This window comes from Budorcas taxicolor, chromosome 11, assembly GCF_023091745.1.
Source record: "Budorcas taxicolor isolate Tak-1 chromosome 11, Takin1.1, whole genome shotgun sequence".
NCBI classification, from domain to species: Eukaryota; Metazoa; Chordata; class Mammalia; order Artiodactyla; family Bovidae; genus Budorcas; species Budorcas taxicolor.
This window is the reverse complement of record NC_068920.1, coordinates 66334224-66347226: the sequence shown is the minus strand read 5'-3', so window position 1 is coordinate 66347226 and position 13003 is coordinate 66334224. Positions and strand designations below refer to the sequence as shown.

The following is a 13003-nucleotide window of genomic DNA, read 5'->3' as shown; positions in this document are numbered from 1 at the left end:
CTCCAGTCTTCAGCATCACATGGCAAATGGCTGGCTCTGGACAAGGGAATCCCCCAACACATGTGAGAAGGAAGAACAGGTCTGGTCTAGTTCCCGATACCACTGACCTCACTGATAGTGCACAGTGTGTCTTTACAGTGATAAGAAACTTTTCATGCTTAAAGGGATGACCTAAACTAACAGTGATGACTAACACGGAGGGCGGGAAAGGTAATGGTTTCAAGGGAAGGGGCTGGGTCATCAGAACCAGCAGGTGATGAGTTATGCTGACGACGAGGCGGGAGACCGGGGCAGACCGACGCCCCTCTCTTCTCTTCTGCGGAAGGCTCCAGGTGCAGCTCTTCGGAAAGCATCTCAGAGGCCAGACTCAGACACCTGCAGAAGGCGCTCCTCCCAAAAGCCAAAACCTGGGAACAACCGCGACGTCCGTCAGCTGGCAAACCGGTGGACATAACACAGCCTGTCCACACCCTGGATGCCATCCAGCCAGACAAAGGGACAAACCACCATGCTCAGCAGCGGGGACGAACCTTGAAGCATCGTGCAAAGCGGAAGGAAGCACACACCAGCAACCACATGGGCATGGTTGTATTTATACATGACGCTCAAAAAGGGCAAATTATAGACAGAAAATAGGTGGGCGGTTGTCTGGGGCCCTGGGATGGAACAGGGCGGTTCACTGTGAAAGGCGAGAGGGGACCTTGCTAGGGCAAGGGACGTGCTGAACACTGACTTGTGGTAACAGTCATGCACTCAACATGTTACCAAAGATGCCTGAAATGCAGGCGAGAGGCGGGTGAACCCCAGAATGCATAAAAATACCTCAACAAAGCTGGTTAAAGGAACAAACCTGCTGAACAAACTTTTCTGTCTCCAGGAGGCTGGTGCGGAGCAACGGCGATAACTTACGAGGTTGGGATGACATACATGCATTACTACACGTAAAACAGAGAGCCAATAGATAGCACAAGAAACGATACTCAATACTTCCTAATAACCAATCAGGGAAAAGAATCTGAAAAAAAGAATACACACACACTAATAGATAGAGACCCAAATAAACAAATAAGAAAAATGAAATCTGGAGGAAAAGGGAAAATAACACAGGAGCTCAAGAAAACCAACCAACCAAAAATATCTACACTCAACATCCTCCGAGATAAGAAATAAATCCAAGAAAGAATAGATGTAGATTACAAAAAAAAAAACCTGTGAAAAAGGGCTTCTCATAAATTAAAAATATGACAAGGCTTAAAATTCAATAGAAACATTGAAACAGAAAGTCAAAGGCATTTCATAATAGTAGGACAAAAAAGACTGAAAACAATAGAGGAAAAGATAAGAAAATAAATCAAAGAGGTGACTAATAGGACTTTCAGAAAGAGAAGGCTGGGAATTTGGAGGGGGAAAAAAGGAAAAATTTCCCAGAAGAAAAGGGCAGCTCCTAATGAAAAGAATTAACCAAGCTCTTGGAACAGGGAATGACAATACACGACAATCACAAAATCTAAGAACATCAGGAATAAAGAAAATATCCTAAAAGCTTCCCCAAAGAAGTTAGAACAGGTCACACTCAAATAGAAGAGCAGTGTCTTCAAAACTCCAAGAGAAAAATGGATTTCCAGCCAACAGTATTTTCCACCAGCTAATATATAAATCCCATGCAAAGGTAGAATGCAAACATTTTCAGCTATCCAAAGACAAAACTTTTGCACCTGGAGGATGTGGTTCAGGAAAGTTAAGGCAGTAATCCAAAAACAAAAAAAGAAATAGATGGTATCCAGGAAATAGATGGTCCAGGACCAGAGCTATGACACACCAAAGTGAGGGCACGTATACCTGGCCAGCTCCCCTCCAGGGAGAAAAAAGTGAGTCTATAGGCTCCTTCCTGTTGAACAGGAAAGCTATGACAAATCTAGATGGCATATTAAAAAGCAGAGATATCACTTTGCCAACAAAGGTCCATATCGTCAAAGCTATGGTTTTTCCAGTACTCATGTGCAGATGTGAGAGCTGGACCATAAAGAAGGCCGAGCACCAAAAAGTGGATGCTTTCGAATTGTGGTACTAGAGAAGACTCTTGAGAGTCCCTTGGACAGCAAGGAGATCAAACCAGTCAATCCTAAAGGAAATCAACCCTGACTATTCACTGGAAGGACAGAAGCTGAAACTCCGATACCTTGGCCACCTGATGTGAAGAGCTGACTCACTGGAAAAGACCCTGATGTTGGGAAAGCTTGAGGGCCAAAGGAGAAGGGGGCGTCAGAGGATAAAATGGTTGGATGGCAACACCAACTCAACAGAGATGAATCTGGGCAAACTCCAAGAGATAGTGAAGGACAGGGAAGCCTGGCATACTGCGGTCCATGGGGTTGCAAAGAGCTGGACACAACAACTGAACAACAAAAAGTAAGTTATCTGAAACAATAAGTCATTTGTCATACTTAAGCGTTTAAAAAAAAAAGTTGATAAAAGCTTAACTCTGCTAGGCATCTGATGTACCTTTTCAAGTGTTTAAAACAGAAAATGGAATCCTATTAGACTACTTGGCTCAGAGATAAGCGGTATCATTTTAACCCCAAATTATGATATACTCATTTAAGGGAGGCAGGCAGGTATAACAGCTAATTCTTCACAAAAGATCACAACAGCAGTTCAAAAACCATAACTAGCATCTCTAGAAGTCAGTAAGTGTGCAAAACTAATCAACCAAGAAAAAGCCATGCAAGCACATAATTTTAAAATACGGCAGTCAATTTCAGATGGATCAACTAAAAGCATCTTGGAACAGGACAACTCTAAGTTTCGAAACTGTTATCTTTGTAGGACCTTAAATAGTAGTACCTTATATACCACAGGGAACTATATTAAAAATAAGCCATAATGGAAAAGAATGTGCATATATGAAAAAGGATGTGTATTATATATATAAAACTGAATCACTTTGCTATACAGCAGAAATTAACACAACATTGTAGAACCAACTATACTCCAATAAACTAAATTTAAAAAAAGACTCAGGATGGTATTTTCTGTATCTGATTTTCTGTCTCTTTCCTTGTCTAGTTGGTACTGTATTTTATGGCCCAAGCCCCTTGGAGGCTGGAAAGCTGGGGTTGGGTGCATGGGTTGTGTCTGGGTGCAGGGCCTGGGGAGACAGAGCCGTCTCAGGATGTTACACGTCTGGCACACGCTGTCCACTCCGTCTTCCCTGTGCTCCTGGAAGGTAAACACACTGCCTGCACCGCTGCACGGACACCAACCATCAGGCAGGGCCCAGCTCGGGCTGCAGGGCAGTGGGCGCCCTGAGAGGCAGGACACCAGCCCCGTGTGGTTAACTGGTCTCCCAAAACTAGCTCCAAGTTCCTCATGATGCTACACAGATGTCAGTTTCTAAGATCCCAGTTTTTAAAACTTGAGAAGTTCTAAAACTTACCATTTGGTCCTTCCTTTTGAAATTCTTACAGAAAACAGTGCCACGCAACTCAGCGCTTGCCAACACATTGCGCGCACACTTTGCTTGTGAACGATGCCAGCTGATGCTTATTACTTAGCCAACCTCCTAACAGAGTATCATAAAAACCTGAGGCCGTTTGTTCAGCTGCCACGCTGGTCACCGGTGATATTAACACTGCCCTGGTCTCCATTCTCTTCCTCACCATCCCTCCCTAAGTCCGAAAAATGTTATTGTTCAGTTGTGACCGACAAATGTATTCTGATGATTCAATTCTTGTGTTATCATCTTATGAGCCCAAAATATTAATAACTGTAAACAGAATCTTCTAAAAGTACTTGGGAATCTCTGCCCCTGATAATCATGTTCCAATGAAAATCAGGTCCCAAATTAAACGTTCAACACAGCTTTTTAATACGTTAACACTGATTATTCAGAGCGGTATTAAAACCAACCTGAATTCACAAAAAAATCTGTTTATACTAAATATTTACAGCAGTTACTCGCAAGTACTTTTAAGATCACCTGCGATCCACTAGCTAAATATCTAGCTACTTGTGGGAGAAATAAAGTTTTTAAAACCCTGATTTTCAAACAGTAAGGTGACAACCTAAAATTGTTTCGACCCTTACAATCATCACAAAAAGTTCTAAACAGGCAGAGTTCAACTTTGAGAACCCAGTGCGGATTAAGTTCCTGACTCCACTACCATCAATTCTTGGTCTGCACTCTTGTACATTCTCCTTTATAAGATAGAGAGTGAAGCTTTCAGCGCTGCACTCTGGGCAAGAGTCCTGTTTGGTACCCGGGTCACCTGGGTCTGCAAGCCGTGCACTTGCAAGATAATTTGTATGCACTGCTGTCTGCCAATGTAAGTCATCAGAACAGAGACAGCTGAAAGCACTGTTACTAACGATGAAAAGCACAGGCACCCTAAAGTCAGTGCGGCTGCGAGACAGAGAACGCCCGACAGCTCTGAGGGCAGGCAGCCCTTCGGCTTGCAAACTTGCATTTTCTGCCCTTTTCTTAACCAATTCTGGATTTATATCTTGCCTCAAGCCGCTATTCATAACAAGATGGAAGTATATATTTACTAAGAAAGAGAAGAAACAAAATAAAAGACCATATATGAAATGCATGTGTCAAAGCACCCACCTTTAGGTTAAAATGCATTTTATAGTATTTTTTTGTTCCCTGGGGATGAAACGCCTTAGATTATTCCTAGGTTTAGCACACCTGCTCATGGATTCATTACTTCCAAAGTAGGATCTATTTTTCCAAAAATCATCTTTGCTTTCCCAGGGTCAGTCCACAAAAATCTATGAATACACACTCTGTACCAAAAGGGCCCCCAGATAATATTTTTGGATGATGTCAATATACAGAAACAGACATATATCAGATCCATTGGGGGGGGGGGAGACAAAATACAAGTCTGCAAGCTACAGAAATAAACACTATATTACAAAGTTTCAAACAATAAGGAGTTTAAAAAAACTATCAGCATGGTGTTATCTGATGGTTGGCTTTTCTGCAAGGCTTTTGACATTCCTAATTTAGTTTCACTTCAAAAGAGTTTTTGGAAGTTTGGGTTGATAATTATTTTTTAAGAGAGCCACTCGCCTGTGTGTCCTCTCTGCCTCCCTTCAACTCAGGCCCGGAATCTTTCTAGCAGGAAGGAGCTCTGTGTCTCTGAACAAGTCTGTACATGCCACTGGGAGGCCGATCAACTCTCCTCTTAAGGAAAACATGCAGTTCTACAAAGTTCATTGTGCCCCAGTGAATGTCTTCACCTCAATTAAGAGCAAGAGTCAGCTACCCTGATAAGGTAACATTTGCAGAAACCTCCCCTCTCACAAAAGTTTAAGTGCCTGCTCCAAAATGTTACACTGATGATTTTTTAAAGCTGCACAATTTACATGGCACTTTTACTGCTAAGCAATGGAAAGCAATTTCAGCACTTTCAAAAATCCCAAGGTTCCTCCTCACCCAGCAGGCAAACAGTGGACCCATGTAAAGAACCACACCAAAATTGCAGACACGGAGTGAACTGATCAAGGAAGGAAGCCCAAGTACTCAGTCCAACACTCCTCTCTCTGCTGCCCTGCCCAGGCCTGGCCTTCCCCCTCTCTCCCCTGGACTGCTGACCCAGGCCAACCATCTCACCTTCTCCTTCTCCAAACCTCATCTGAGCCAGCCTCCTACTGTCAGAGACCCCCAAACTTCCAATGGATCCTTGATGCCAAGGAATGAGGGGCGTCCTCAACACCAACAGGAATAAACCCTCTTCCAGATGCCCACCACTCCCTAGCCCTCCTGCCACTCCCAGAGGGTCACCTTTGGCCACACATACCCCGCTTTCAATAAAAGAGGGGGATGGCATTTGCACAGCGCCTAACAGGTGGCCAACTCTCGGGTTAACGCTACTCCCCATCTTCAGGCCCGGAGGAGGCCTCCAGCCCAGAAGGACAAGGTCACAGTCAAGATGCTCATCCGTCCCTCCAGTGAGGAAGCCCTGACTCCAGGCAAAGGGGCTGCCGGATTCTCAGCTCCCTAACCACCCCCTCACCCCACCCCCACACACCAGAGAGGTGCAGGATTTTCCTGTCTTTAGCCAAGACATTTTGGACCACTGGCCACCGAATGCGCACAAAAAAGCAAAATAAAGAGTAGCTACCCCAAGAAAAGAAACACAGCTGGCCAAATTTAAAAGCAACAAACTCCCATGACACAAAAATGAACTTCGATCTATGAATCCTGGTTGGGATTCTTTCCATTATCACCACCCCCGTTGGATGACAATAATTAATATTCACTACATCTACTACCACTCACTACTCCACACGCACAGGAACATTTTACAGACACTTCTTTTATAAATGCATGGTACTCCGAATGAAACCCTGCAAACAGAAACTCACAATGTTTTTCCCTTTTAAATTTATGAGTATCCTTCCCTACGATCACTCAAAAACCTAAAGCAAAAACTAAGTTTCTCTAAACAGAATACAGCCTATGTCTCACATCTTTTATTAAAAATAAAAGTTATGTACTGTTCAACTATACCATTTTAGTCAGGAATGGAGAAAATTCTAAACTCCCCAAGAAAGCCATTTCCATAGAACATCTCAAAACTCAGCAAACTCCCTCTCTCAACCCATTCACTTCATGTAAACACAAGCTTCTAAAAACAAGCAACACTAACCACTAAAAAAAGTTCACAGAAAAAAATTAAAAACAGAAAATATAACAATGAAATAAACTAGGAGTACAGGCTGCTCAGCGTACAGGTGTTTCACCTACAATTGTTCTTTTCATTTCCAAACTCTGACACTAGTCACATTGATGGACGTTCAGGAAGAGTAAACAAATGCTAGAGTGTCAATAATCTAATCACAAAACCACTGTATGCAAATCATGAAACAGAAACCCTAAACACACTTCTAGGCATGATGACAACGGTCCTAGAAATAACAAAGGGAGGAAAAAAACCGAGATGTTAGCGGTTTCTGCTCTCTCCACCTAAGACTCAATTTCCCAGGGTCAGTTCAAAAATATGAAAGACTTTATCATGCGAGTAAGAAAACATATATGAGATGATCAGGAAAATTTAGCGCTGAACATCTGAAACAAACATGGTTACCAAAGCAGGGATGGGGGATAAATCAGGGAGTTTGGGGTTAACATATACACACTACTATACATAAAATAGACAGCTAATGAGGACCTACTACATAGCACAGGTAACGCAATATTCTGTAATAATCTACGAGGGAAAAGAATCTGGAAAAGAATATTTACATACATACATATATATATAACTATATATACATATACATACATATAACTGAATCATCTTTCTGTACATCTGAAACTAGCCCAACATTGCGAATCAACTAGACTTCAATTTAAAAAAAAAAAAAACTGAACATTTGCTAGAAAGGAATTCAGTTTTTTTGGTGTGAGAACAGCATGGAGACTACCCAAAAGAAAAAAAGAAAAAAAAGACACCAACTGAAGTATTTATGGGGAAATGGCATCTAGGTTTTATGTGAAGATAATGGAGGTGGGAGGAAGGACAGCAGAGAAAACCAGATCAGTCACATGCTGGTCACTGTGAGGCCAGTGCTTGCCTCTTCCTCCCCGATGTGTTTCAAATTCTCCGTAATAATAAACCAACTGCAGGCGAGCAAAAGCTCCCGTCGTGCTCCTGCTTCAGACTGCAGGCCATTGTTGCACAGATTTCCTATAGTTTCCTCGCCTTTGCATAATTTGAGAATTTCTTCTCAACTGTACTTTGTAAGGAGAGAGCCAGGGGGCCTGTTACTACCCAATCCCAACAGCTTCCCAAACCTGGTGCTTAGCAAATCGATCCCAAAAGCTTTGGGGGAGAGAGTGCGGAACCAGAGGGAAGGAGCAGGGGAAAGCTTGGGAGTGAACCTGCCCCAGCTGCTCCCGTTAAGAACCCCTAGCTCCTAAACCCATGAAGACACATCCATGGTTCACTCTCTTTTTCTCTTACAGTTTAAAAACAAAAACAGCTTCTGGTCTACTTCCACCAGTCTTCACATTTGGCTGACCCTTGAAGACCCAAACAACCCAACTTCTGTGTAACCAGGTCAAGAACAAGCCCTGGCTAACTCACTTGGACGAAGACGGTTACCACTCGGACCTGGCCAGAAAAACTCGGTTAGGAAAAACCAACCAGTGCTTAAACAAACACTGAGGCTGGGGAGAACAGTCTTGGAGCCAGTTAGCAGACCACTCAGGGAGTTGCAACATGACCGTTTCCAAAATTTTCCAAAAGCTTCCAAATTCAGTTGAGCCCGGCAGGCCGAGCTTAACAGGGCTCTCTTTCAAATTCAAAAACCTGGCCCTGGCCCCAACTGTTAGCCAACAGAACACATGCTGATTCACTTGAGATCACCTAAAAAGACGGACTCTGTCCAGTTCAGACCACAGGCCAGTACACAGCCGGGATCGGGGGAAAGTTGGGGCTGTGGATAGATAAACCCTATTCACAGAGCAGAAAAAGGGACAATGGGATCCACACTTAATTTGGCCGAAGAAAATGTCTACAGTCAGCTTCCAACACCCCCCTCCTCCACTTTTCGCCAGACAATGACAATTCTTCACAGCAAGCCACAAAGCCCTGCTTCATAAGATTTTTTTTTTTTCCCTATCCCAATCCAACTAGAAAACAGGGAACAGCTATGGAACACCCCCGGTGCAGTGCAGATAACTTGAAGAGAACCTTCAGTAACAAGAAACAAATCAGAACACGGAGCATTTCACATTCTGTTTCAAACATTCAAGGGCCCTGCCTCCATTAGCCAGAGCTCTGGGTAATCTCCACAACGTGCACTGAACAAAACCAGCAACAAGCTTAGTCTCATCAGGTGTCTGTTACTCAGGGCCGACTCAGAGTCTCCGAATTTGTTAGTTTCAAGGGACTGGGGGTTGGGGGGGCCGGGGGAGGGGGAGGCTCATGTTAAAAAAAGAGAAAGACCTGGGGTAGGTGTGAAATCTGGGCACCCTCGCCACTCCTGAGCTCTGTCTCATTTCTGTTTCAATTACACACCTGTCAAACAGGTTATTCCTGGAATTCAGACTGTATAATCCTCACCCTGTAATTCTTCCTGCTCCTGCTACCCAAACACACAGCCCTCCCCTGTTCCCCGAAATATGCGCCCATCGGTAGAACGTATGCTGGTGATAAAGCAGAACCAGGTATCAGCAAACTCCGCTCCCTGGGCTCCCGGCGAACATTCAAACGAGGCAACACGAAGACAATTCTCAAGGCCAAGGCAGTGCTTTGGGATAATCACAGGCGAGGCCTGCCTATTCTGAATTTTAATGAACACACCAACTCCGAAGGCCAGATCTGGGAAAAACGGGGGTGGGGGGGGTGGGGGGACATGTAGGCTGTCTGATGGAAAAAAAAAAAAAAATGCTTTTCCATTTTATGGAAGTGCATGCCTGAAAGTGGAGCGTTATTTCCTTATCTGAGAGCCAGGAAATGAGGTCTTTTCAGGCCAGTGTGAATATAAACTCTGCTAAAAAACAGCGGGACGACGAGGCAAGCCCCCTCTTCCCAACTTAAGCCGCGCGGCATGGCCTCCGGGCGGCGGCGTGTCCATCCCCCGGCGCCCCCGGACCAGAAGTTTCAACCCGCCCCCGGGAAACAAAGGAGGCGCCCGCACCGACCTTATAGACTTGTCCGTAGGTGCCATTTCCCACCACTTCTACCAGCTCGAAAATCCCCGCCGGATCCTGGAGGAGAAGGAGGGGAGGGGTGAGCGTCGGAAAGCAGCACAACAATGAATAAAGAAGCAGGACAGCCGGAGAGAAAGGGCGGCGACCCCAGCGGTGGGCTTCGTGCGGTGGGGTCGCGGGAGCCCAAGGGCCGCGATCCGGGGGCCGGGGGTCCCGGGCGGCGGCGGCGCCGGCGAAGGGTCGCGCCCCGGGGGCCCCCGCACCCGTCGACGCGGGCAGACAAAGGGGCCGCCGTACCCGCGGTTCTTCCCGCGGCGGCGCCCGGGCGGCCAGGGCGCGGCCCCGGGTCCCCGCGCGCCCCGCGACCCGCGCCCGGGTGTTCCTGGGCCGCCACTCACCCGCAGGGAGGACAGGTCGATGTCCACCAGACTTTTGGCAGGGGAGTCGTTCGCCATCTTCCCTTTCTGCCTCCGCGGATCGGCCACGATCAGTAGGTCTCCGGCGTGTTTCTGGGCGTCGGAGGCCCGGCGGGCGGCGCGGGCCCGCGGGCGAGGCCGGGGGCGGCGGGCGGGGCGAGCGCGGGTGGGCGGCGGCGGCGCTCACTCCATGGCCGGGGCGGCCGGCAGGCCCCCGGGCGTCGCCCGCGCCTCAGGCCCCGGCCCCGCGCCCCGCGCGCGCCTGCACTAGCGGCCCGGAGCAGGGGCCGCGGCGCCGCCGAGTGTGGAGCCCGGAGCGCGAGGCCGCCAGACAAAGATGAGCGGGGGGCGGGGGCGGTGGCGGCGCGGGAGGAGGAGACACGGGACACCGAAATCGCACTCGGAGGAGAGCGAACAGCTCCCCCTTTCCTCCTCTGGCAGGAAAAGCGGGCGGAAGCGCGCTCGCGCCCGGAGGCGGCAGGGCGGGGGGCGCGGGGTGGGGCCCGGGCGGCGACCGCGCGCGGGGCCGGAGGGGGGCGCACCCGGGACAAAGGGAAGCCAGCCCGGACCCCCCACCTCCCAGCCTCGGGCGGAGGGGCGGGCCGACCCCCGCCCCCGCGGAGCCCCGCCCCGCCCCGCCCCGCCCCGCCGGGATCCCCGAGCCGGAGGGTCCGCCCGGCCCCCGCGCCGCCCTTCTTCCCATCGCGTCCCCCACCGCCGAGTCTGCCCCTGAAGACCCTCGTTTCCGGTTTCCCTAGCGGCTTCTCGGGTCCTTTCTCTTCTTTTCCAGGCTGAACCGGTGACCTCGTTGTAGTTGGGGATTCGCCGAGCATCACTCGGCCGACGCGTCCCGAGACTTTAGGCGGAAACTGATTCCGAACCGCTCCGTTCACTGCCTTGCGCCGAGTTCCTCACTGTGGACGAGGCGGGGACCAGGAGTCTTGCCCCAAGTTCTGTGCCTAGAGATCGCTGAGGAGCGATGGACAGGCTTCTTCCGGCAACTTTGGAAGCCAGTCAGCAGTTAGACCGTTTCATCCTGTTTAACGTGAATAAATGGTCTGCAAACAGTCATTGCATCACTGTCACTCCGCTGGCCAAACACCCTAATGGCTCCGTATTCCCTCACCGCAGGGACTTAAACGTGAGGGTCCAAGAATCACCGAAAGGGACTGCAAAGGCGCTGATCGCCTACTCCCCCTCCAGAGTTTGATCCACCAAGTGTGGGGTAGGCCTGAGAGGCCTCATTCTCTGTACAGGCGATGCTGAGTTGCTGCGACGGGAAGTTTGAGAACTGGGGCCTCACAGGATGAAACTCCAAGGCCTTTGTGATCGGGCTTCACCAGCATCATTATTTACCAATCCTTAGTTTACACACAGTGTCTACTGAAGCCCTCCTATGGCCCTAGGGTGATGCTAACCTCATTTTAGGGCTGAGGAAGCTGAAAGAGAAGTTGTCGTTCAGTCTCTCAGTCAAGTCTGGAGACTCTTTGTGATCCCCATGGACTGCATCGTGCCAGGCTTCCCTATCCTTCATTGTCTCCCAGAGTTTGCTCAAACTCATGTCCATTGAGTAGGGATGCCATCCAACCATCTCATCCTCTGTCACCCCTTCTCCTCCTGCCCTCAATCTTTCCCAGCATCAGGGTCTTTTCCAAGAGTCAGCTCTTCACATCCAGTGGCCAAAGGATTGAATCAAAGGGATTTTCCTGAAGTCTTTAAAGGCATAGCCCATAAGTGGAGCACGGACTCCCACCAGCCTGTTCCCAAACCAAGTGCCTGAGCCAAGTTAGTCTTGGACCAGAACAGTGTATCCCACTCCTCTGTCTCCCAAAATGCCAAGATTTTCAACTCTGAGACTCTCTCATAAGGCTAAAATATATTCAGGGACTCCTGGAATCCATAGATCAGGAAAATCATAGTAAGCACAGTGTTTCTATGAATTTAATGGTGCCTTTCTTGTGGGGAAGAGGGGTGTGGCACTGCACCCACGACCTGTGGGATCTTAGTTCCGCAACCAAGGATTAAACCCAGGCCATGTCAGTGAAAGCACCTGGTCCTAACCACTGGACTGCCAGGGAATTCTTAGTGGTGCTTTTAAATAAATTTGGTTTTTAATCTATCAACCGCAGTGGACTTATCTATAAGTATAAAGTAAATAATTTACTCAGAGAGTTAGATTGGTGTCAGTGTGAACTTTCAGATTGTAGTATTAGTAATAATATTTTAGTAGTATTTCTTATTAACAAGAGGGCTTCCCTGGTGGTTCAGAGGTTAAAGCGTCTGCCTCCAATGCAAGAGACGCAGGTTCGATCTCTGGGTCGGGAAGATCCCCTGGAGAAGAAAATGGTAACCCACTCCAGTATTCTTGCCTGGAGAATCCCATGGACAGAGAAGCCTGGTGGGCTACAGTCCACAGGGCCGCAAAGAGTCAGACACAACTGAGTGACTTCACTCACTCACTCACTCAACATGTATTGGGTCTAAACAGTGTACTAAACCCTTTACATATGTTATCCTCCTTATTCTTCGCATTAACCCAAAAGGGTAGGTACTCTTATTTTTCTTACTTTACACATTAGGAGAGTGGCCCCAAACCTCTCGGGAACCAGGAACCAACTTCGTGGAAGACAATTTTTTTATGGACGGGGGATGGGGGAGATGGTTTGGGGATAATTCAAATGCGTTACATTTCTTGTGCACTTTATTTCTATTATTGTTACATCAGCTCCACCTCAGATCATCAGCATTAGATCCCACAGGGTGGGGACCCCTGCATTAGGAAACCAGCATCTAAAGATATTAATTGACCTGCTCGGTGCTCACTGGTGTTCACAGCTGAACCCGATGCAGACACTCCAGGGTACCCCAAGTCAGCCTCCTTCCGCGGGTTCACTGTTAGTGTGCTGGTCGCTCAGTC

At 47.8% G+C, this 13003-nt stretch overlaps 1 protein-coding gene across 12 annotated transcripts in view; it reads right to left on the bottom strand.

Annotated features, from left to right (window-relative positions):
* MAP4K4 (mitogen-activated protein kinase kinase kinase kinase 4) overlaps positions 1-10190 on the bottom strand; it is a 146140-nt gene extending 135950 nt beyond the window's left edge. For all 12 annotated transcript variants that reach the window (XM_052647553.1, XM_052647557.1, XM_052647555.1 and 9 more), the window contains exons 1-2: positions 10069-10190; positions 9662-9727 (exon numbers count right to left, since the gene is read on the bottom strand). In XM_052647553.1, coding sequence (XP_052503513.1) covers positions 9662-9727; positions 10069-10125 — 123 coding nt within the window. In that variant the 5' untranslated portion in view covers positions 10126-10190. The remainder of the gene's footprint in view (positions 1-9661; positions 9728-10068) is intronic.
* Between the last annotated feature and the right edge of the window lie 2813 nt (positions 10191-13003).